This window comes from Otolemur garnettii, unplaced genomic scaffold, assembly GCF_000181295.1.
Source record: "Otolemur garnettii isolate 467f Iridium unplaced genomic scaffold, OtoGar3 scaffold00009, whole genome shotgun sequence".
Lineage (NCBI taxonomy): Eukaryota > Metazoa > Chordata > Mammalia > Primates > Galagidae > Otolemur > Otolemur garnettii.
The window spans coordinates 8,463,011-8,487,410 of record NW_003852404.1 but is presented as its reverse complement, the minus strand read 5'-3'; the positions used below and the strand labels follow the sequence as shown (position 1 = coordinate 8,487,410).

Here is a 24,400-nt window from a genome sequence, read left to right as displayed (position 1 = left end):
CTGGATTCAAACCCGCCAGCTCAGGTGTATGTGGCTGGTGCCTTAGCCGCTTGAGCCACAGGCACTGAGCGCCTGGCCAAATTTTTTGTCATATGTATTTTACCACAATCAAAAAAGCCATATGAAACTTGTCTTTTTTGTTGTTTAGAAATATAAAGAAGTTGTCCGCTATATCACAGTGTCCCCTTTAGACAACCAAGGGGTCCTTATTCTTATTCCTGACAAATACCAGATACCAAAAACTAAATACCATGGTGAGACCTGACCTTGCCTTGGCTGCTGGAAAGCACAGAAAATTCACAAGCCGCCTCTAGCAAGTACGCAGGGAACCACAGACTGCATTTATGGATTCCAAACTCCCTCTTCTTGTCTTATCTCCTTGCACTTCTCTGTTTTGTGCTACTGTGTCCCTTGTACTTGATGAGCCCTCACCAATCCTCTTACGGAACCAAGGAAAGCATCAGAAACATATCAAACAGATACCAAGTCACGGCTAGTAACATCTATGAAGATGTTTACATCTTCTAATCTAGTAATTTCCTAAGGAAATAGCTCGAGTACAGATAAAAGCTCTCTAGGTAAAGGCACCTGTGGTCATGTGTGCCAAGAACTGGATGTCACTAGAGGGCCGACGTCAGGGCGATGGTTTAGTAAGTGAGCACTTATCATGAAGATGGAGCACGATAAAGTCATGTGAACTGGTGATGATGAAGACCCCAGAGATGTGGGGACATGCCAAAGAGGGAATGTTCAATCAGAAAGGCTGGCGGTGTTGTGGGCTGGGACTCAAACAGGAGAGGAACAGATGAGACGGCTGCATCAGCTGTCAACATTCTGGATGGTTTGTTTTTTTAAAGTTGTTGTATTTTCTATCTTTTCCGTTTCAAAATCCAAATTCCCCCAAAGGAGTGTCAGGTTTGGGAAACGGAAAGGTCAGGGCAGGACTCAGGCTACACACAGCTCAGCCACAAAGCCGTCGAAATGGTGACATTGCCTGAGAGCTCCTGGGATGAGGTCCTCTGCCACAGAGCTCATGGGGGACACAGGGAAAGAAGGTAGCTAACATGGGCTTGGGTTAAAAATAGAAAAGGCAGAGTTATGGTGGTTCAGAGGGTTCCTTACAGAAACTCTCCTGGAGAAGGTGACAGTGACCCAGGCTCTGATGCCAGAGAACAGGGAAAACAGTCCTGGAGGGAGGGATGGCACGGTCGGGCTTCAGAGAAAGCAAGTTTATATGGCTGGATCTATGTGATGAAGGGAGGTCACAGTTAACCCAGGAAGCTGGGCACCCATCTGCAGAGGACGGAGATGGTTCTAGCAACCCCATCATAATAACAGCTTCTGGCTTCTCACTCCACACAGCTAAAGCTCAGAAACTGTTGGTAATCTGCTTTCACCCAGATCTGTGCAGAAGAGTAGAATTCTGCACTGAATCTTTTTAAAGCCTCTCCACCACACTGCTGCTTCCTGAAGAGGGCCCCCAGCTTGCACCGGAGGCGGGGGGCTTCTGTTATCTGCAGAGCCATGCTAATCTCTGGCTTCCTCAGTTCATGGCTTTTGTTTGTTTTCTTGGTAGAGAGTCCAGAATCTGCCCCAGGTGCCTGTGAAGCGGCAGAAGGAGGAGACCTGAGAAGTGAGTGTGGGACTGTCTCGAGTGCCTGGTACAGCAGCGGCAAGGGACACTGAAGTGGGGGATGCCACAAGAATGGCTGAAGGGGACAAGAGTGAGCAGAAAGACTGCCTGCAAAAATGGAGACGAGCTAGCGGGATCACATAAGGGGTGTGGAGAAAAGGGCTGGGCAGGGATGCTACAGCATCTCCATTCATGGGTCATCCCCATCCTGCAAACAGGATGTGAAGGCCTGGCCTGCAGGGTGGTGTGAGTTATGCACCGCTTGGTTCTTAGAGAGCCTCATTAATGCAAAACTCCCTGCAAGGCAAGACTCATTTCCCCATAAAAATAAATCCCCAGTGGGAGGAGGCGATGTTCCCTCCGGGCAACCACTGCAGCATATTATTGTTGCTTTCTGCCTTCTCAGCATGACCTCTAAAATTCTGAAGAATCACCCCAAAATTGACAGCTAGACCTCATAGAGGCAGACGCTGGGCTTCAGTCCAGTATGTCATGCTGTTTTACGTGATATCACGCTGGCATTTCTTATCAAACTTAATGACTTGAGGCACAATTCTCAACCCTGGTGCTGCGTGTGCTACCTCTCAATGAAGGGGTGGACGTGTTGAAGGGTTTTTAAATTGTTTTAAGTTATTACAACAGTGAGTTTTAGAATTGCAATACAAGAGGCACCAGAATCCAGGGCAGGTGTGATGCTGCGCATCACCAAGACACCCCACCAGGCACTGGCAGAGAACGGGGACGGTTCTGTATTTCTGTTCTCAGCTGACGTGGCGCCACCACGTGGCAACAGCGATAACACCAGGTCACCAACCCTGCCAGGGGCAAAGCAGGAACCAGAATTCCCAAGGGGGCATCTTAATTACTGCATTCCAGACCTCGGGAATCTTGCTGTTCCCGATGAGTTTTGTTATTTTTTTTTTAATGGCAGAATACATTATTTCAAACGTAGCTCAGAGATATTTTTCAAATTTTTCTTCAAATTCAAGTAATTAGAATCCACATGAGAGACAACCAGACTGTGAGCTCTGTGCCAGGCTGGGGGCCTGGAAGGGGGGTCAGCGGGCTTGGCCCCACCCTCAGAGCTGACCAGGGGATGAGGTCATCCAAGCCAAGGGAAAGTGCTATGGCAGCGGAAGAACAGGGGCTGCAGGAACCCAGGGGCCAGCTAACCCTGACCTTGTGCAAGGACGGGAGTGTTTAGAGAAGACCTCCTGGAGGCAGTGACAAATTGTAACCAGAAGGCTAGATGGTTCAGAGGTAGGCAGGGACGAGGCAGAGGAGCAAGGAAGAGTCTGGGACATCCTGGGAAGGCTGAGCGGTGCTGGGGGGCAAGGGCGGAGTATGCCAGAGCCTCGAATGCTTGGGGGGGGGGTGCAGGTAGTGGCAGCAGCCAGTCATCCAAGGCCTTATAGGCCCTGCTAAGCTGTCTGGAGTGACACTGCAGCTATGCATAAGACAAAGGTCCTCCTAGCTCCTGAGATGGATGGGAGTGCCCAAGACAGGCTAACTATCCAGAAAGCGCTTACCCTTCATTCATGACCCCTTGCCCTCTTCACATTTCATTTGATTTGTAGGAGAAAGTGGGGCCATAGGCTCCAGAGTGAGAGGATCATCTGACCATGCATTTTGGATAAGAAAAATGGTAAGTTAGAGCAGGAGGCCTCCACCCCCAAGAACAGCAGCCTTCCCCCTTCCCATTACTATTATTCTGAGTTAACTACATGGCGAGCACTAGGTCTTCTGGATTGGGAGTCCAGGTTTTCAGCTAGTCAAATGAACCAGGCATTGTACACACACTCATTAGTTTACTAGATGTTGTCATGGTAACACCATCAGGTGGGTCTGTCCCCATTTACGGAGATTACTAGAGACTAACTGGCCCCTAACTGTGTGTGAGTGACTAGCCAATCCAGGGTTGACTGAAGTGTTCTCAATCGCTCGTGGGCATGGGTCATGACAGGGACTTAATACAGCTCATGACCCTATCTTCCCTTTATCCTCAGCACCTAACACGCAGCCTGATGTGCAATATACAGCAGGTGCTCAATAAACACACATTAGACAAATCATATGGCCAGCACCTGCTCTCCTAGACAAGCCCACCCTGCCCTGCCAATGTGGAATGATATGGGATCGTTTAAAGTGCACAGAAGAAATATACCACAGGTGCCCGTGACACTGGCTGTCAGCGGATACAGTGCCCCTTGGACGACCTGGAAAGTTCTGTGAGATAATAACGCCCACTTGTCTGGCAGATCAGGCTGTGGGGTGCAGGTAGAGGCAGCAGCCAGTCATCAAAGGCCTTATAGGCCCCACTGAAGTGTCCAAATGTTCCAGCCCCTGGAGAGCCCAGGGTACAGGGGACTCCCTGGGACAGAATTTCTATGTTCCCAACATTCCTGTCATGACCCACAAGCCAGGGAACCCAATGTTTCCCTCTCTTCTCTCTTTTTCTTTTTATTTTACAAGAAAATCTGGTAACAGTAAGTAGGAGTTAGTTTTAAAATCAGGACATAGGGCAAGACTACAAATATTCCTCACATCCCCTGGACCAGGGGTCTTGGGAATTCCAATCCTTAAAGGCTTTAGTTCCTCTATGCAATTCAGCTGTGGCCTCCCTTTCTCTGTGCAAGCAGAGAAGGCATGGAGCTGACGGACACTGGGGGAATGACAACAAGAAAAATGAAAAGGGCTTTTTTTCTTTCTGCTTTGTGTGGCTTTTGCCAAGTCTCTGGAGCTAACATTGCCAAAGTTACATGAGCCCATGGAGATACTGTGCCATGAAACAGAGTGGACGGGGCTGAGGACTACCCAGGCTATGTGTGGGACCCGGACTGCCTGGACGGATCCTATGGACTTTGTGCACAGCCAGACAGAGAAGGAAGCAGGAGGTGGCTCCTTCCCTACCAGATCTGCCCACCGGGAGGCTGAGGAGATGCTTACCCCCTCCACAGGCCTGGATGAAGAAGAGCTTGGGCTTCCCACCCAGGCTGGGGCAGGCAGTCCCATTGAAAATGTTCACGATTCTCTCGAGGGACACAGAACATCCGTCTGTGCCATAGACGGCCCCTGGGAACTGGCGGTGGCTGGCCTAGAAGAACGAGAACCCTAGTTACAACACAAGAAGTTAGGGGAGGAAGGAATCCAGCAGCCTGTTCAGAGGTTTTGTGAGATAGGACAAAAGGATTCAGAAGGTCCCAGCCAGGGACACAAAACTGCTTTGGACAGAGCAGGTTGGCTAAGGATTGCTAGAGAAGGAGCCAGGTCAGCATCTATTCTGGGCATCTCAAGCTCATGTGCCTCTAGGGGCCAGATGGTCCAACTAGAGCCGACCAGCCAGCTCCCTCTAGAACAGTTTTTCTCCAAGAGTGGCCCTGTGCCAGCAGCATCAGTATAACTTGGGAACTTACAAGAAATAAAATTCTGCTCAAAAAAACAAATTTAAGGCTCGGCGCCTGTGGCTCAAGTGGCTAAGGCGCCAGCCACATACAACTAAGGTGGCAGGTTCAAATCAAGCCTGGGCCCACCAAACAACAATGCCAGCTACAACCAAAAAAAAAAAAATAGCTGAGCATTGTGGTGGGTGCCTGTGGTCCCAGCTAGTTGGGAGACTGAGGCAGGAGACTCGCTTGAGCCCAGGAGTTGGAGGTTGCTATGAGCTGTGATGCCACAGCACTCTACCCAGGGTGACAGCTTGAGGCTCTGTCTCAAAAAAAAAAAAAAAGAAAAGAAAGAAATGAAATTCTGGGCGGTGCCTGTGGCTCAAAAGAGTAGGGCACTGGCCCCATATGCCAGAGGTGGTGGGTTTAAACCCAGCCCTGGCCAAATAAAAAATAAAGAAATGAAATTCTCAGGATGGGTGTGGTGACTCACCTCTGTAATCCTAGCACTCTGGGAGGCTGAGGCAGGTGGATTGCCTGAGTTCACAGGTTTGAGACCAGCCTGAGCCAGAGTGAGACCCCACCTCTAAAAATAGCCTGGCATTGTGCCTGTAGTCCCAGCTATTTGGGAAGAGGCAAGAGAATCGCTTGAGCCAGAGTTTGAGGTTGCTGTGAGCTATAATGCCACAGCACTCTACTGTGGGCAACAAAGTGAGACTCTATCTCAAAAAAAAAAAAAAAATGCAATTCTCAGACCCCAACCAGACCTCCTAAATCAACAATCCAGGAACCTCTGCTGCAGCCAACGTCTACCGCTTGGAAGTCAAATCTGCTCAAACTCATGTGCACAGGAATCATCTGGGCACCCTGGCATGGTGCGGTCTCTGAATGAAGAGGTCCCGCATGGGGCCTGAGTACCTGCATTTCTCCCAGGGGACACCCATGCTGCTATCCCGGGCCACACTATGAGGGAAAGGGCCAAAAGAGCAGCCTCTGCTCAGCTCCAGGCCAGAATTCTGTCTGTCTGAAGATGCTGCCTCTTGCTCGAACCAATCCTTTATGGTTTTTCCTTTTTTTTTTTTTAAGAGACAGAGTCTTATTTTACCACCCTCGGTAGGGTGCTGTGGCGTCACAGCTCACAGCAACCTCCAACTCCTGGGCTTAAGCGATTCTCTTGCCTCCCAAGTAGCTGGGACTACAGGCGCCCACCACAACACCCAGCTATTTTTTTGTTGTTGTTGCAGTTTGGCCAGGGCTGGGTTCAAACCCACCACCCTTAGCATATGGGGCCGGCGCCCCACCCCCTGAGCCACAGGCACCACCCCCACTTTTGTGGTTCTTCAAGAGAAGAGGGAAATCCTGATTTTCATGTGGAATTTGCCAAAGTTTTTTTTGTTTGCTATTTTGTTTTTTGGTTTGGTTTTCTTTTTTTTGAGACAGAGTCTATGTTGCCCTGGGTAGAGTGCTGCGGTGTCACAGCTCATAGCAACCTCAAACTCTTGGGCTTAAGCAATTCTCTTGCCTCAGCCTCCCAAGTAGCTGGGACTACAGGTGCCCACCACAAAGGCTGGCTATTTTTTGGTTATAGTTGGGATTGTTGTTTGGCAGGCCCAGGCTGGGTTCAAACCCGCCAGCTCTGGTGTATGTGGATGGCTCCCTATAGGCACCAAGCCTGCTTTGGAATTTTTTTAAGACAGAGTCTCACTCAGTTGCCTTGAGTAGAGTACTGTGGCATCATAGATCACAGCAACCTCACACTCCTAGGCTCAAGCCATCCTTTTGCCTCAGCCTCCCAAGTAGCTGGTACTATAGGCACCCACCACAACACATGGCTAGTTTGTCTATTTTTAGTAGACAAGGTCTCGCTCTTGCTCAGGCTGGTCTCAGACTCCCAAACCCAGGCAATCTACCTCCCTTGGCCACTGCACCTGGCCTATTATTTTGTTTTTTGAGACAGAGTCTCACTCTGTCACCCAGGCTAGAGTGCCATGGTGTCATCATGCTCACAGCAACCTCAAACTCCTGGGCTCAAGTGATCCTCCTGCCTCAGCCTTCTGAGTAGCTGGGACTACGTGTGCCCACCACCATGCCCAGCAAACTTTATCTATTTTCTTTTTTTTTTTTTTTAAGAGACGGGGTTTCCATCTTGTTCAGTCTGGTCTCAAACCCCTGGCCTCAAGCAATCCTCCCAAAGTGCTAGGAGTACAAGCATGAGCCACTGTGCCTGGCCAAAATTTGCCAATTTTGAAAACACTGTGCAGACCTCTAGTGGACAACAGGCCCCTGCTTGTGATTGCTGACCTGTCCAACCCCTCAACTTAAAAGATAAGAAAGCTGGCTCGGCGCCTATAGCTCAACCGGCTAAGGCACCAGCCACGTACACCTAAGGTGGCGGGTTCGAATCCCTAGCCCGGACCCGCCAAACAACAATGACAGCTGCAACCAAAAAATAACCGGGCGTTGTGGCGGGCGCCTGTGGTCCCAGCTACTTGGGAGGCGGAGGCAGGAGACTCGCTTGAGCCCAGGAGTTGGAGGTTGCTGTGAGCTGTAATGCCACGGCACTCTACCCAGGGGGACAGCTTGAGGCTCTGTCTCAAAAAAAAAAAAAAAGATAAGAAAGCTGAGGCCCAGGAACAGGTAGGGTCTTGACCATAATAAGCTAGCCCATTAGTGGCCAATCCCTGAGTATGTCCCAGTGTCTGATCCTACCCAGCACAGGGGGCCTAGAACAACGCCTCGCAGGACAGGGGCAAGAGCTGAACGCTAGTGCCCTATGCCTGCCTCAGAACAAAATCCAGGGACAGATCAGTGAGCAGACCTTGTCCCCTCTTCCATCTTCCAGATGGCTTTTCCCAGGAACACCACCCCACCCAGGAGGATGCTGCAACTCCTCAGAGGACCAGATGGCTCCTGAGAAAACGATAAGTAAGTGAACAGGGCCCCACATCTCCCCAACTCTTTCCCACACAGCCAAGGGTGTTTTGGACGGGCTCCTGCACAGCATCTCGGCATAGCCTCTACCCCACGCCTGTCCGAGGAGCAGGGCAGAGTGGAAGAAGGACTCCTACCTGACAGCCATGAGAAAGGATGACCACCACGCAGCAGTCTAGAGAGCTGTGGTCCCGCTGTGCCAGCTCCACCAAAGCCAGGACCATTTTCTAGGAGGGAAGGCTGCAGGTGAGCCAGAAGCACTGACGGATTTCCAGGCAGTGAAGGGGCCCCACCCAAAGGCCCAGGCAGAGCAAGCACTTCCTCAGCTCCCAGAGGCTGGCACTAAAGTGACCAGAGTCATATTGGTCACAGCAGCTGCCCTTTGCAGGGAGAAGGTGCTATGCTGGGCACTGTTCATCTAATCCCCACAAAAGAGTGGGTATTAGTCTTGCTTCCTGGTCACAGAAACTGAGAAACAAGAGGTCACCCCAAGTGGCCCAGAGAGCCAGTCCTTAAACCCAGGCTCTGCTGAGTCTGAAGCTTAACCTGCAACCACCAGGTCAAACTGTCTCCCACGGGCCTACAGATGTAAGGGCTCGCCTGGGGAATCGGCAGACTTTTGGGGTCCCTCATAGGACACATTCCCAGGTGCCCCCAGCAGACAGTGACCGTACCTTGGCAGTCAGGTCGCACTTCACCTCCACCGAAAAATGCAGTAAGCAGAAGCGGCGCCGCAGCTTCTCACAGTCGACATTGGAGCCCTTGCGGGTGCCGAGCCCCGACTCCCGGCAGAAGTTCACGTTGTTGATAATGAGGCAGTGGCCACAGGGGTCCGCGTTCAGGACGTAGGCCTGTCCAGCACAGGGACCCATGTAAACCCAGGGCTTCACCGCACTGCCCCGGAGAGGACGCCACCCCCTGGTCTGACTTATGTGGTTAACAGAGAGATGGGACAAAAGAAGGGTCTGCCCTCCCACGGCAGGAGTCGCAGGGTCTCCACTCTGCATTCCAGGCAGAAGAGAACACTTGAAGGTCTGGTAGGTAAGGATGAGCTGTCCTGCTAAACTCTACAGAGAACAGACCCCTAGGATTCAGGGACGGGAGCTGCTAACTCGGAAATCCAACAACTCATTCACCCAAAGGACCTTACGGATCACCTAGTGCAGGGGCACAGGGGCACACCTGAGAACCATGTGGTCAGTTCTGCCAGCAAACACGGGCCAGCCCAACCCTTAGAGTACCGGAGGGTGCCTCCACCCTAGGGCGTCCAGTTCAATCCTCTCTTCCAATGGCCTGTTCTTTTTGTTTCTGGTACTTATCACTGCTTGTATTTACATATTCATTTGCCTGACCTCTCTCTCCCCTGCTAGATGGAAGGCTCTGCTCCAGGGAACCCCGGCAGAGTCCCAGGTACTTGTGAATGAGAGCATGATGACTTGGGCTGAGGGCACCACAGCCGGGCCCAACCCCTGCCCCTCCTGAGGTCTGCCTCCCTGACTCTACACTGAGGAAGAGCAAGGCTGAACAATCTGTTCCAGCAAGTGCCAGGCGGAGATGGGGAGGTGGGAAGGCTGGGACTGGACCCCAATCCCCAGCAAGGCTGGGCTCCTTGGGCTCCCGACACAGCTGCAGGGCAGGGCCTGGGGAGTGAAGATGGAAGGGCCCGGAGCACAGGCAGCTGGCCCCCAAATCACATGAGGACTCACATTTCCCCTCGGTGTCTCAGGAGCACCTGGAGAGACAGAGAAAGAGGGAAATATGAATGTCACAGTCCAACGGGGGAAGGGCAAGGGACTCTGTGAGGACAGCCCCGACTAATGGGAACTTGGGGACCTTCAGCTTTGCCGGTGGGAAAGTCAAGCAACAAAGCCACCTTGGAGAACTGTCTAGAAGTTTCTAATAAAGTTAAACACACACCTACCCTCTGGCAATCAAGTCTACCCTCAGGTATCAATCCAAGAAAACTGAGTATACATGGCACAAAATATTAGGGAATTGGCCAACAAGGTTCACTGAGGCCTTATTCATAATACCCCAATCTAGAAACAACCAATCCAACAACAAGTTAATGGATATATAAATTGTGATTCAGCCACACAAGCGAACTTGACAGAGCCTAAAAAGGAAATAGCTGCTAATGCATGCAAGGCTACTGATAACCTTGAAAATACTATGCTGTGTAAAAAAAATTCAGACATTATTTAAAAAAAAAAAATGGTTCATCTTACAAAATTAAAAAAAAAATCCAGACCTAGAAGAGTATAGACAGTGTGATTCCATTTATATGAAATTCCAGAAGAGAAAGGGGGAAAGGAAGTTCCAGGAGAGCAGATGCTGGCTGTCTTATAGTCCAGGGGCCTTGGCACACAGTAGGTCTTCAAGAAATATTTGCAAAATGAATAAATGAGTAAAGACGGTCATTTTCCTCCAACAGCAAAAGAGTTTTCATTTCAGTTAGCAAGAACTCAACTGGCCACCAGCCTATAAGGTCATAAAATATTTCTCTTTTTTTATTTTTTTTACTCTTTTTTTTGAGACAGAGTCTCATTTTGTCACCCTCAGTAGAGTGCTGTGGCATCACAGCTTACAGCAACCTCCAGCTCTTGGGCTTAGGCGATTCTCTTGCCTCAGCCTCCTGAGTAGCTGGGACTACAGGCGCCTGCCACAATGCCCGGCTATTTTTGTTGTTGTTGTTGTACTTTGGCTGGAGCCAGGTTCAAACCCGCCACCCTCAGTATATGGGTATATGGGGCTGGCACCCTACTCACTGAGTGACAGGCCCCGCTCTATTTCTCCTTTTTTAAACAAGAAGAACACAATGGCAACCTTCAAGTTGAGGTGAAGCCTATACTTGTGTTCCAACAATGATCCCATTCCTTGATGAGAGTAGATCTAGACCTCCCACTGGGAACTATTTTTGCCGGTTTTTAAAGCCACACCAGGGGCTGGGCACAATGGCTCATGTCTGTAATCCTAGCATTCTGGGAGATCAAGGCAGGTGAATTGCCTGAGCTCACCGGTTCAAGACCAGCATGAGCAAGAGTAAGAACCCCATCTCTGGCTCGGCGCCTGTGGCTCAAGCAGCTAAGGCTCCAGCTACATACACCAAGGTGGCAGGTTCGAATCCCCAGCCCGGGCCCACCAAACAACAATGATGGCTGCAACCAAAAAATAGCCAGGCATTGTGGCAGGCGCCTGTGGTCCCAGCTACTTGGGAGGCTGAGGCAGGAGACTCGCTTGAGCCTAGGAGTTGGAGGATGCTGTGAGCGTGATGCCATGGCACTCTACCCAGGGGGATAGCTTGAGGCTCCATCTCAAAAAAAAAAAAAAAAAACCCCATCTCTAAAAATAGCTGGGCATTGTGGCAAATGCCTATAGTCTCAGCTACTTGGGAGGCTGAAGCAAGAAAACTGCTTGAGCCCAAGAGTTTGAGGTTGCTGTGAGCTATGATGCCATAGCACTCTATCCAGGGCAACAAAGTGAGACTCTGTCTCAAAAAAATAAAATAACAGCTCAGTACCTGTATCTCTCAGCGCTGGCACTCCCCTCTTCTTCCTTTCAGGCCCTATACCATTTTTCTCTCCCCACCTTCTCTCTGATACAGTAAAATAAACTTTTTCTTCATTACATCCTCATCCTTATGTGAAAAATTTTACTTTACCCTGCACCCTGAGCCCTTCATGAGTTTCCTACCCTTAAATCACCCTTTCAATTAGGAATGGCTTTACCTAGCTTGAAGACTCCTATGAGTCCACAGATTCAATTTGAGAATGTTTTCTCATTTCCAAAAATGCCACTGTATCCCAAAATTATAACTATTATCTGCTACTGAGGAATTCATTCATTCATTCCCCAAATTAGCACTATCGATGAACAAAGCAGAATGGCTATTTTCAGGGAGCCCAAAATGCTATAGGGGTCTGTGAATGGAAAAATGAACAAAGGGGTACGAAAGGGAAGAGGCAGAGAGCACAGCGCAAAGGCAAGAGCACGGCATGCTCAGGGAGAGATGGAGAGATATACACGGAAGGCCATTGGCAGAAACAATACAACAGCCACTAACAAAGGTTGATAAAAGAAATACATCACAAGGCACATCTGGGGCTACCCTGAGACAGAGCAGACAGAATGCAGAAGCCTGGCCTGCCATCCTGTTTCCATTTCTCAGTAGTGCATGGCTTGTAGAAAGTCATTCCCCAGTGTGTGACCCACTTTGTTCAGCAGTCAAATGGGAAACTTGTGGCACTTGCCTGACAAAGGAGTTAGGGACATTAAATGAGATCACTTAGGTAAGCCTGGCAAATAATAAGTACTCAATAATGTTAACTATTATCATTATTGTTAACATCAATAATGCAATGGTCAATCAGGCAACCACGAAAGAGGAAGCATGGAGACTGGCACATCCTGGGACCAAAGCTCTAATTGCAAACAAGCCACACGTACACCAGCAGGACAGTGGTTATAGAGATGGTGGGTTATTCAGAATAGGAATCACTAGCAATAAAAAATAATGGACTACTAATAGGCAATACAGCATGAAGGCACTTCATAGATACGATGATAAGTGAAAGAAGCCAGATTCAAAGAGTACATAGGATTACATTTACATTGAAGTTTAAGGATAAGGAGGAGGGACCTAGAGTGATAGAGATCATAGCAGTGACTACCTTGGGTAAGGGTAAAAGGGATAGTCTGGGAAGAGACAAGAGATTCTTGTTTTTTGAGACAGAGCCTCAAGCTGTCCCCCTGGGTAGAGTGCCATGGCATCACAGCTCACAGCAACCTCCAACTTCTGGGCTCAAGCGAGTCTCCTGCCTCAGCCTCCCAAGTAGCTGGGACTACAGGCACCCGCCACAACGCCTGGCTATTTTTTGGTTGCAGCCATCATTGTTGTTTGGCGAGCCGGGCTGGATTCGAACCCGCCACCTTAGGTGTATGTGGCTGGCGCCTTAGCCACTTGAGCCACAGATGCTGAGCCAAGACAAGAGATTCTTATAGGATAAAATGTTTCCTATATTGAGGACTGGGCCTTGGTCTCCTGTGTACACACGGGGTGAAAATCATCTAGCTGTACTCCTAGGATTTGTGCATTTTACTGGACATAGCCTTGTGACCTCAGGCAAATTATTTCCGTTGAGCCCCAGTTTCCTCATCAAAGGGATGGGTCTAACACCTGCCTTGCAGGGTGGCTGTGAGGGGACAAGACAAGGGTATGTGCCATGCAGATGCGTGTTTGAATGGGGCACCATCAACTCTCTCCTGCCCCCAGGCATGGGCCAGTCCAAGCTATCCACCCTGACCCAAAGGCAAATCCTAAACTATAGCCGGATCCAGGGACAGAGATTCAAACCCCAGACGTCCAAAATAGACTTCAGCACCTGCTTCTCACAGGAGGGGCTGCCAAAATTAAATCTCCTGTAGATCTACCAGAATATTCCCCCCATCCCTATGAGTACTCAGACAGAGTACCAAAATTAAGTTTTCACTCTCAGCCCACCCAGCCACACCAACGGTCCCTCCCTACCCACCAACCTGGATACTCACGGATATCACCGAATCCTCTAGAACCAGTGTCCACTGGCCTGGGTGTTTCTGGCTTGAGCACCACTGGGGTAGGTTTTCCTGGGGTCGGCTTCCACAGCGTTGCTGTTTGCCTGTTGGATCGCAGGAATGATGCCAGCGTGTCCTGGCCTGTGTCCTCTAAACAGGAGATGAACAAGGGAAGGGCCTGCCTCCCTCGAGTCTCTAGATCTGTGATCAGCTGTCTGGCCTGATCCCGCCGAGATCCAGAGCCTGCCCGCTGATTGGAAAGAAAAGACACAATGCTAATGACCCACAGACTTTCATGTGGCTCTCACCCTGTCCCCCCATTTTCCCTCTAGTATAAGTCTAAACAATCAGGCACATAGGCAAAAATGGGAGCCTGCAGGTGCAGTGTCTACCTATTTATTCAGTATTTTGGAGGCATCTAAGTGAACAGCCATAACCCTCAAGGAGCGATCCCTAATGGGGTATGCAATGACACAGCAAGGGCAGCAGTGCCCAGAGGGAAGACACAGGGGTTGAGAACGTACTGGGACACCCAACTCAGTGGGGGGAGGGGGTCAGGAAAGCCCCCAGGAGGGGAAGTCATAGCTGAGAGACCAGGGAACATCAGGAAGTGAAGAGTGAATTTAGAGAATTGTAAGGAAGGTAGAGGGACAGAGCCAAGGGACTCAGCTTTTGTATGAGTGACAGAGGCAAGGGACTCAGCTTTTGTATGAGCAGGCTAAGAAATTCATCCTGAGAGCTGGCAGGAGCCCCCTAAGAGTTTTAGGAAAGAGTGACAGAGTCAGATCTGCCTTTTCAAAATATCATGCTACGGGCAGCACCTGTAGCTCAATGGATAGAGTACCAATCACATACACCCAGGCTGACGGGTTCGAACCCAGCCCAGGCCACCTAAAATCAACGATGACAACTACAACGACATAAATAAATTTGAAAAAAAAAAAAAAAGGCTTGCGCCCATAGCACAGTGGTTACAGCGCCAGCCACATAGACTGAGGCGAGCGGGTTCGAACTCAGCCGGGACAACTACAACAAAAAAATAGTCGGCCGGGGACAACCACAACAAAAAAATAGCCCGGCATTGTGGCAGTGTCTGTAGTCCTAGCTACTGGGAGGTTGAGGCAAGAGCATTGCTTAAGCCCAAGAGTTTGAGGTTGCCGTGAACTATGATGGTGCCGTACGCTTCTAAGGGCGACATACTGAGACTCTGTCTCAAAAAAAGAAGAAAAAAATCATCCTGGGGTCAGGGTGGACAATGAAAAAGATTGAGCCAGCCAGGACAAGGGGTGGCAAAGATGGTGAAGTCAGGACAGACAGAGGTGACAAGATGGTCACAACAGATGTCAGAATGGCAGGGCTGGTCCCTGAGAAAGGAGGAAGATGAGGGTTAGCTGCCGCCTGTCCTTAGAGAACCAACACTGGACTAGTTCCTCAGGATAAGACACCACCCTGTCCTCACATACCCTACAGTAGCACTGTCCAAGAGGACTTTCCATGATCATAGAAATGTTCTTCATCTGCATTATCCAATATGGAAGCCTTCAGCCACAGTGGCCACTGAGCACCTGGGTAGTACAACTAAGGAACTGAATTTTTAACTTTAATTTTAGTTACTTAGAATTTACATCTAAATACCCACATGTGGCTCATGGCTACTACAGTGAACAGCACAGACCAACAGTGTCCCTGAGAAGATGAGTCTCACTAGCAAAACAGTTAGCTGCAGGCAAACAGATCGCTGTGTCAGGATTTCTCTCTGCATTTGCTGAACACTCCCCAGTGGGTCAGACACTGTTAAGTGGATGATTTCACTTTTTTCCTCTTTACAACCTTGAGGGGTTAAATTACAATTTCTCCACTTCCCAGATGAGGAAAATGAGTGCCTGGCACCGCACAGTTTCACATCCACTATCTCATTTAGCCCTATGACAACATTATTTCCCCATTTCATAGCCCAAGTAATTGAGACTCAAAGAGGCCAAAGGACATGCTGTCAGAGAGTTTGATATCAAAGTGCTTGGAACTTCCATGCTAGTGAAGATACTCCTGAGCAGACAAAACCAAGTAGGTCTCATAACTGACCGGAATCTTACTTAAACGGCAAACGTAAATGAAATTCAACGAGGGTCACTTCTGTTAAATGTTTATGTTAGACAAAAATAAAACAACCAGCCACCCATAAGCAGTCAAACTAACAGGATTGTGTAACTACGGACTTTCCACCAAGGTACCTAAAAAAAGGCAATTTCCAGACTGCAAGCCAATCAAATAATCTACTTTGCCTCCACATCGTCCCAATAAATACTTGCCTCTGACGTTTTGTCATCGTAACACTAAACCTTTTTCAGTCTGGTGTCCCCCAATTCATGAACTGCTTCTTTAAAAAACTCTTCAAAATTTAATTGGAGCCTCAGATTTTCCTTTTATTTAACAGCGTACGCTGATGATGCAGGACGTGGAATCGCTTTAGCAAAACACTCCACAAAGAGATGTTTGGAATTCTTGGGTTCAGCTGGAGGACTGTATGGGTTCGATGCCGTAAGGGGAAACGGGGCTCTCATGCAACGGTTCCTCAAAAGGGATGGGTACTGGACAGTACTGCGCGTGGGGAGAGGGAGCTCGGCCACTAAGTACCGGTGTGCCTTCAACAACACTCCGGGCGCGACCTCGCTGCACCTACCCGCAACCCGGTGGCCTGAGCGGCGCGCGGGAAGCGCTGGTGCCCGCTGGGCGGGGGCGGGGACGCACCTTTATGTCCTCGATCATGTCAGGCGTGAACAGCCCGCGACTCAGGAGAGCGTCCCAGAGCGCGACCACCTGCAGCTCGCTGACCAGCCGCACCCGGCACCGCCGAAGAAGCTGCCGGTCTGCTTCTTCCATGGCCCACAGACTGCGGGGAATCCCTACCTCCTCAGTCCGCTTCCGGGCCTGGGCCGAAGCGCCCCACCTGATCCCGGAGACCCGCCTCCGCCCAGGACCAGCCAGCGTCACCGCTCAGCTCCCAGGATTCAGCCCACTATGGCCCCGCCCCCAGGGGCAGTACTCCAGTCACTGGCCCGCCCCCACGGTCCCGCCTCCGGTCACCGCTCTGCCCCAGGATCCCGCCTCTTTATAACCCCGCCCCCAGGATCCATTTCCGCGGTCGCACCCCACCCTTTCAAGCCCCGCAATCCCAGGATGCAGACCCTCCATTGCTCCGCCCCGGGTGGCGGTCAACTTTCCTTCACCGTCCCGCCCTTAGGACGCCCTCCTCGTCCTCGCCCCGCCCCCAGAATCCAGTCTCCCCACCCACCCCCAGCGCCCCGCCCCCAGGATTATCCCTTCCTTACTGTTGCGCCCCCACGGACAAACCTGAGTGTCACGGCCCACTCGCGGCCAGCCTCGCCCCCAGGGCCCACCCACTGCCCGCAACCGAGAACAGGGGCTGCTTTGCCAAAGGGGCACCAATTCCTGGCGGCGGGGGAGGTCCTGAAGCAGACGGAGACCGGCCAGGGTCCCCGCAGTCTGTGGGCCATGGAAAAAGTCGACTCCTTGGAGCTCCAGTGGCGCGATCGGTTAGCGCGTGGTACTTATATGAAAAAGTAGACTGACTGCCACGGACCCCTTGCCAGGATTCACGACCGGGTAACACTACTAGCAAGAGGGACAGCCATTTCTGGAGTCATGATCTGTCCTGCCCCATTCAACCCTCTTGAGTATGGCTTCCCGCTATCCTCCCTGGCCCCAGTAAACCATAAATTCCCCTCCTAGCCCCTCACCCCGTGCTCAGATCGCAGCTTACTGATCCAACCAAGCCATCCTTTCTCAGTCTTCCATTCCCTTCTCTTCCCTCCTAACACTTCTCACAAAAATTTTTTAAAATAGCAGAAATCTAGTTCTGAACTCCCATAGTTTTGTATGGCTCATTTCCACATTTCAAAAAATAATTATTTCTGTGTATCGAGTATTGCTAAATCCCAGCCATTGTGCTAGCCACTTTTACATGCTTAATCTCATTTATCCTTGACTACAACCCTACCAGGGAAGGGAATTATTCTTCACTCCTCTCCCTCTTCCCTGTTGTAGGCCCTGGGGCTCAAGGAAGTTGTCACTGTTAGAGGTCACAGGGCCAATAAACAGAAGAGGAAGACAAGTTTCAAACCGGAACCTGACTCCACAGTCAATACTCTTAAGAATCCACCCTAGAATATAATCGCTTGAGCAGCAAAACTGCAATCCCATTCATTCATTTATTACACAAATACTTATTAGTGTGTGCCAACGTCAAACAGAATATAAAGATGAACAAAAAAGACAAAAATTCCTGCTTTTAGGAGCTTACATTCCAGTGGGAGGAGTCAGGAGATAAATAATACAAATTTTAAAAGATATGTTAGTGATGAATACAAGCGAGAAAAAATATGTAAAAACAAGACAGAAAGGTGTGAAAGCTCCTTATATCCCCAAGGGAGTTATCTCCTTGGCTCAAAGAAAGTTTACCTCATTCGCCTGTGCCTTTCCCCTCTCCCTATCCCACTACCCTTTTTGGTGCTTTGGCCAAGACTTGGCTCATTCTTGGGTGGAGCTCCCCTTTTTCGTTTTTTCAGTAAATGGGATTAGGAGTCCTGATTCCAGGCCTTGGGCAAGTCCCTGCCTCTCTCTGGGCTTCGGCCTCCCCATCAATATAAGGAGTTGGAGAATCCCTAAGGTCCCTTCCCAATCTGACGTTCTAGGATTCTATGAATAGCGTTTAAGAGAACCGAGACTAGCGATTGCTTCCCCATCCTAGCAACCGTTGCTAGACCAGGGCCCTCCCTAATAGGAGTGGAAACCTCTCCCAGAATCGGGGAGGTCTTTATGGCATCCCATCATGCACAGCGACCTCGCCTCGCTAGGAAGCACGTTTGGGCCTCTTTGGTCACGATCTACCCTTTGGCTCTACCCAAAGAGAGCGCCTGGTTCCTATAGCAACCGCGTCAGGTCTACACGCGGACGGCAAGTGGCAAGGGTCAAAACAGACTCGCAAAGTAGACGCCCTCGACCTGATCGATCCGCGCCTTCAATGCTCCGGACCTTTAAGTGTCATGTGACTTCCCTCTACTGGTCCCGCCTCTTTCCCCGCCCCGGTCCGGGCGAGCGCTGGTGTGGACGGGAAGATCCCGGCCCAGCGGATTAACTGGAGCACGGACGCTGCAGCCGGTTGGGCTGGTGCGCTTTCCCGGTAACTCCTTCCCGTCGTGATGCGCAGAGCCGCCAGTGCGGCGGAGCCGGGCAGGCTCAAGGGTCTTCCGTCAATTTCTTGTCGTTACCAGTCCCTGGTGGGCCCAGGGGGGAACCAGGAGTCCACAGGGCTCGGCCCAGGGCTCTCGGAGGGCGGCGGGGGAGGGGGCGGTCTCCTGGAAGGTTGCGACCTCCAGCGGGAGCTTGAGGCGGGACTCAGACCTAGAGTTTCTCTCTGGAAGCTTATACGGGGTCCTGGAGATGCAGCCTACCTGTTGGGCAGGTGGTTTCCTGCTGTGAGCCCAGCACCCTCTAGCTCGAGACTGTCGGCAAAAGAACTTCACAGCCCCCGCCACTTGGGCCCCTCTAACTGGAGGAGACAGAGAGCATTGAACAAGGCAGTGATCGTACGGCATGGTGGAAATAATAATACTAACTACCACTTAATTGGCTGTTGACTTGGTGCTCAGTTAAATTCTTTACATACATTTTAATCCCCCATAATGATCCAAGATAGTATTATCCATTCTCATGAGTGAGGACACTGAGGTTTAGTTTGTTTAAGGAAATTGCCTAAGGTTATAAAGTTGGTTATAACACCAATCTTAGTCTGATTCCAAATCCCATGTACTTAACCAGCAGCTACATCACTTTCAGGTTTTTTATAGGACAGAATAGGTTGCCTTAATGAGAGAGAAACTGGCTTAAGACTTGATTCTGCATGCATGCAGTTCTAAACATTGGTCATGAAGTGAGTCAATTTTCTGAGGACTCCTAAGAAGCATTAAAGTCCCACTTGTCAAGATCCACCGCTCTTAACAGATTTCTCCCTCTTGAGTTAGGTGTCACATTAACACTTGAACCTTAAAACTTTATTAATTCGTCAAAAATTAAGATAAATGTGACCCTTGAAAAGACACTGTATAGTATAACAAAGATCATAATTCTGAATACGTCTACAATGCATTGCTCACTAACCAGCCAGGATTATTTCCAAAACCCACAATGAATTCGATCACCACACTCACCAGAGATAAAACTTAAATTTTTTAAGACCTTGCCTGTTTTCCAAACTTTGCCATTAATTTTTGTCTTCTTTCAAAACTAAATTTTTTCTCACCTGAAGTTTCCATTTATGATGACCATATTACTAACAATTGTATTTCAGAACAGCTTCTCATATTCTTGTTTAAATGGGCATGGTGAGAAAGAATGGAATTGAGGCATACTAAGTCTTAACTGCACAGTTAAAGAGTATTTCACTTTCATAATTGTGCTTATTTAACACCCAAGAACACCATAACTATCTGATTTTGTAGTTTAGCACATGCCAAATCTTACAATTTTATGAGATTATTTAACATGTCTTCAGTGACTTACTCTTAAACCACTTATTTTGTTTAAACTATTGTCAAAATAAATGAAATAGTATATGGAAGAAGTAGTCACCCTAATTACCCTATTTATGTTTTCTCACATTTACTTATTATTTCTGCATCTCCTCCATTTTCAGTCATTTCTAAAGCTTTTCTAATCAAGGGTTCTGGAGAGTCGCTATTAAATCTTAACTGCTCATCTATTCACCTATAATAGGTCTTATTTGTGATATTCAAAAGTGGTAGCAAGATTTTTTTTGTTTTAAAAGATACGGTCAAATAGTTTGACACTTTTCCTGCAAAATACCTTTTGTTTGTTCTGGTTTTCATCTATCTATCTTTTACCTAAAAAGCAAAACTATCCCGTTTTCTGCCACTGAAACTTATTGCCTCTTCAATCATTTCAGCTCTGGAAAGGAAGAGAAATGGAAGTGAGAAAGTTGAGCATTTCCTGGCAGTTCTTGATAGTTCTGGTTCTGATCCTGCAAATTCTGTCTGCGCTGGATTTTGACCCATACAGAGTCCTAGGGGTCAGCCGAACAGCCAGTCAGGCTGATATTAAAAAGGCTTATAAGAAGCTCGCCCGGGAATGGTAGGTGAAACTAAGAAATACGCCAAGCAGTCTTAGCAGGGGATTGAAGCCTAAATTATGATTAGCTTTTATTTGTCGCTGTTTCTGTGTTCAACATGTTAATATATATGTCTAAAATATTTATTTTATATAAGAGAGCTACTGGTCATGTCCTATAATTTTTAGTGATAAGATCCAAAGCCTGTGTTTGTTTTAAAACCCCCTTTTAGGAATGCTTTGGCTTAAACAATTGCATTATATGTTTTTAGTATATTTAATGTTAAAGTAAGAAGATCTTTAATTTTTTAAAAATGTCATCAACAATGGATAATCTACCCTTCTTGCCATACGTTATCTGAGTGTAATTCCGGAAAGAACAACTTACAATCCGGTTCTAGAAATTATGAATTTTTAAGCTTGAAAAAAAGTTTATAGGGTGGTGCCTGTGGCTCAGTGAGTAGGGCACCAGACCCATATACCAAGGGTGGTGGGTTCGAACCCAGCCCTGGCCAAACTGCAACAGAAAAATAGCCAGGTGTTGTGGCAGGCACCTGTAATCCCAGCTACTTCGGAGGCTGAGGCAAGAGAATCGCCGAAGCCCAGGAGCAGAGGTTGCTGAGCTGTGACGCCACGGCACTCTACCAAGGGCAACACAAAGTGAGACTCTTGTCTCTTTGAAAAAAAAAGATAGAAAGAAAAGTTTATAGTGGCCAAGTATAGTGGGTCACGCCAATAATACTAGCACTTTGGGAAGCCAAGGCAGAAAGATCACTTGAGCTCAGGAGTTCAAGCCAGCCTGAGCAAGAGTAAGATCCTGACTCTACTAGAAATAGAGAAAAGGCTATTTCTCTATACAGGTGGGCGCCTGTACTTCGTGGTTAGGGTGCCGGCCACATACACCAGGGCTAGCAGGTTCAAACCTGGCCCAGGCTGGCTAAATAACAGTCACAACTACAACCAAAAAATACCCAGGTGTTGTGGTGGGCGCCTGTAGTCCCAGCTACTTGGGAGGCTGAGGCAAGAGAATCGCTTAAGCCCAAGAGTTTGAGGTTGCTGTGAGGTGTGATGCCACGGCACTCTACCCAGGGCAACATAGTGAGACTGTCTCAAAAAATAAATAAAGAAAAATAAAGAAAAAATTAGCCAGGTTTTGTGATAGGTACCAATAGTCCCAGCTACTCAGGAGGCTAAGGCAGGATGATCTCGTGAACCTAGGAGTCTGAGGTTTCTGTGAGCTAGGCTGGTGCCATCACACTGTACCCAGGGCAACAGAATGAGATTTGGGCTCAAAAAAATAAAAATAAAGGCTCGGCGCCTGTGGCTCAAGTGGCTAAGGCTCCAGCCACATACACCTAAGGTGGCGGGTTTGAATCCCCAGCCCGGGCCTGCCAAACAACAATGATGGCTGCAACCAAAAAATGGCCAGGCGTTGTGGTGGGAGCCTGTAGTCCCAGCTACTTGGGAGGCTGAGGCAGGAGACTTGCTTGAGCCCAGGAGTTGGAGGTTGCTGTGAGCATGATGCCACGGCACTCTACCCAGGGGGATAGCTTGAGGCTCCATCTCAAAAAAAAATAATAATAATAAATAAATAAAAATAAAAAGTTGATAATAAAGGCTTTTTGCTCTAGGAAGGGCGAGGTAGCTCACACCTGTAATCTAGCACTCTGGGAGGCCAAGGCAGATGGATTGCTTAAGTTTAGGAGTTCAAGACCAGCCTGAGCAAAATTGAAACCCACCTCTAAAAAAATAGCTAAGCATTGTGGTGAGCACCTATGGTCCCGGCTATTCAGGAGGCTGAGACAAGAGGATCACTTGAGCCGAAAAGTTTGAGGCTGCTGTGAGCTATAACACCACAGCATTCAACCACGGGGCAATTGAAACTCTGTCTCAAAAAAATAAAGTAAAAATAAAAGCTTTTTGTCCTCAACTAAAAATAAAAAATTAAGAACTGAGTACAGGCTTGGCACCCATTGCACATTGGTTATGGCTCTGGCCACATGCACTGAGGTCGCGGGTTCGAACATGGCCCAGGCTGGCTAAACAACAATCACAACTACAACAAAAAAATAGCCAGGCATTGTGATGGGCGCCTGTAGTCCCAGCTACTTGGGAGGCTGAGGCAGGAGACTCACTTAAGCCTAAGAGTTGGAGGTTGCTGTGAGCTGTGACTCCATAGCACTCTACCAGGACAACATAGTGAGACTCTGTCTCAAAAAAAAAAAAAAGAGTACATTTGTCCCTTGGTATCTATGGGGTATTATATCTAGGACCCCAGAGGACACCAAAATCTCTGTATGCTCAAGTCCTTGGTAGAAAATGGTATAGTATTTGCATATGCTTAAATCATCTCTAGATGACTTATAATATCTAATATTGTGGTTAATGCATTGTAAGTGGTTGTTATACTGTGTGTGAGGAATAGTGACATGAAAAGTTTATGTTTGGTACAGATAGAATTTTTTTTTTTTTTTTGAGAGAGAGCATCTCTTTGTCACCCCTGGTAGAGTGTCCTGGCAACACAGCTCACAGCAACCTCCATACTCTTGGGCTCAAGCGATTCTCTTGCCGCTGCCTCCTGAGTAGCTAGGACTATAGGCACCTACCACAATGCCTGTCTGTTTTTAGAGATGAGGTCTTGCTCTAGCTCAGACTGCTCTGGAACCTTTGAGCTGAGACAGTCTACCCACTTTGGCCTCTCAAAGTGCTGGGATTGAAAGCACCTATGGCTCAAAGGAGTAGGGCACCAGCCCCATATGCTGGAGATGGTGGGTTCAAACCCAGCCCCAGCCAAAAAACTGCAAAAAAAAAAAAAAATCCAAAGTGCTAGGATTACAGGTATGAGGCACCACACCCACCCATAAGTATAGTTTTTTAAAAACATTCTCTAACTGGGCTGGGCACCCATAGCACAGTGGTTATGGCGCCTGGCACATCCACTGAGGGTGGCAGGTTCTAACCTGGCCAGCTAAACAACAATGACAACTACAACAAAAAATAGCTGGGTGTTGTGGCAGACGCCTGTAGTCCCAGCTCCTTGGGAGGCTGAGGCAAGAGAATCGCTTAAGCCCAAGAGTTGGAGGTTGCTGTGAGCTGTGACACCATGGCACTGTACTGAGGGTGACAAAGTGAGACTGTCACAAAAAAAAAATTCTCTGATCAGGTACAGTGGCTCACACCTGTAATCCTAGCACTCTGGGAGGCCGAAGTGGGTGGATTGCTGGAGCTCAGGAGTTGGAGACCAGCCTAAGCCAGAGCAAGAACCCCCATCTCTTAAAAAAAAAAAAAGTAGCCAGATGTCGTGATGGGTGCCGGTAGTCCCAGCTACTCAGAAGGCTGAGGCAAGAGGAACTCTTAAGCCCAAGAGTTTGAGGTTGCTGTGAGCTGTGATGCCACGGCACTCTACCAAGAGTGACAAAGTGAGATTCTGTCTTAAAAAAAAAATAAAGAATATTTTTTGAATGTGGTGGATTGAATCCACAGATTTAAAACCCCGTGGATATAGGGAGCCAACTACATATTACACTTTAATTTTTTTTATTTTTTATTTTTTAGAAACAGAGTCTCTTTTTTGCCCTCAGTAGAATGCCGTGGCATCACAGCTCACAGTAACCCCCAGTTCTTGGGCTTAGGCAGTTCTCTTGCCTCAGCCTCTCAAGTAGCTGTAACTATAGGCGCCTGCTACGACGCCAAGCTATTTTTTGTTGCAGTTTGGCCGTGGCCACATTCAAACCCACCACCCTCGGTATATGGGTCC

At 48.7% G+C, this 24,400-nt stretch overlaps 2 protein-coding genes across 3 annotated transcripts in view; one reads left to right on the top strand and one right to left on the bottom strand.

The window, feature by feature from the left end:
- The window catches only part of CASP9 (caspase 9), a 22,047-nt gene extending 5,561 nt beyond the window's left edge, over positions 1-16,486 (bottom strand). For both annotated transcript variants that reach the window (XM_003783988.3, XM_023509688.1), the window contains exons 1-6: positions 16,249-16,486; positions 13,495-13,750; positions 9,654-9,679; positions 8,622-8,798; positions 8,085-8,174; positions 4,580-4,727 (exon numbers count right to left, since the gene is read on the bottom strand). In XM_003783988.3, coding sequence (XP_003784036.1) covers positions 4,580-4,727; positions 8,085-8,174; positions 8,622-8,798; positions 9,654-9,679; positions 13,495-13,750; positions 16,249-16,380 — 829 coding nt within the window. In that variant the 5' untranslated portion in view covers positions 16,381-16,486. The remainder of the gene's footprint in view (positions 1-4,579; positions 4,728-8,084; positions 8,175-8,621; positions 8,799-9,653; positions 9,680-13,494; positions 13,751-16,248) is intronic.
- A 2,070-nt stretch (positions 16,487-18,556) lies between these two features.
- The window catches only part of DNAJC16 (DnaJ heat shock protein family (Hsp40) member C16), a 45,419-nt gene continuing 39,575 nt past the window's right edge, over positions 18,557-24,400 (top strand). Inside the window, exons 1-2 of the mRNA XM_012801602.2 lie at positions 18,557-18,700; positions 20,483-20,667. Of these exons, the coding sequence (XP_012657056.1) occupies positions 20,501-20,667 (167 nt within the window). The 5' untranslated portion in view covers positions 18,557-18,700; positions 20,483-20,500. The remainder of the gene's footprint in view (positions 18,701-20,482; positions 20,668-24,400) is intronic.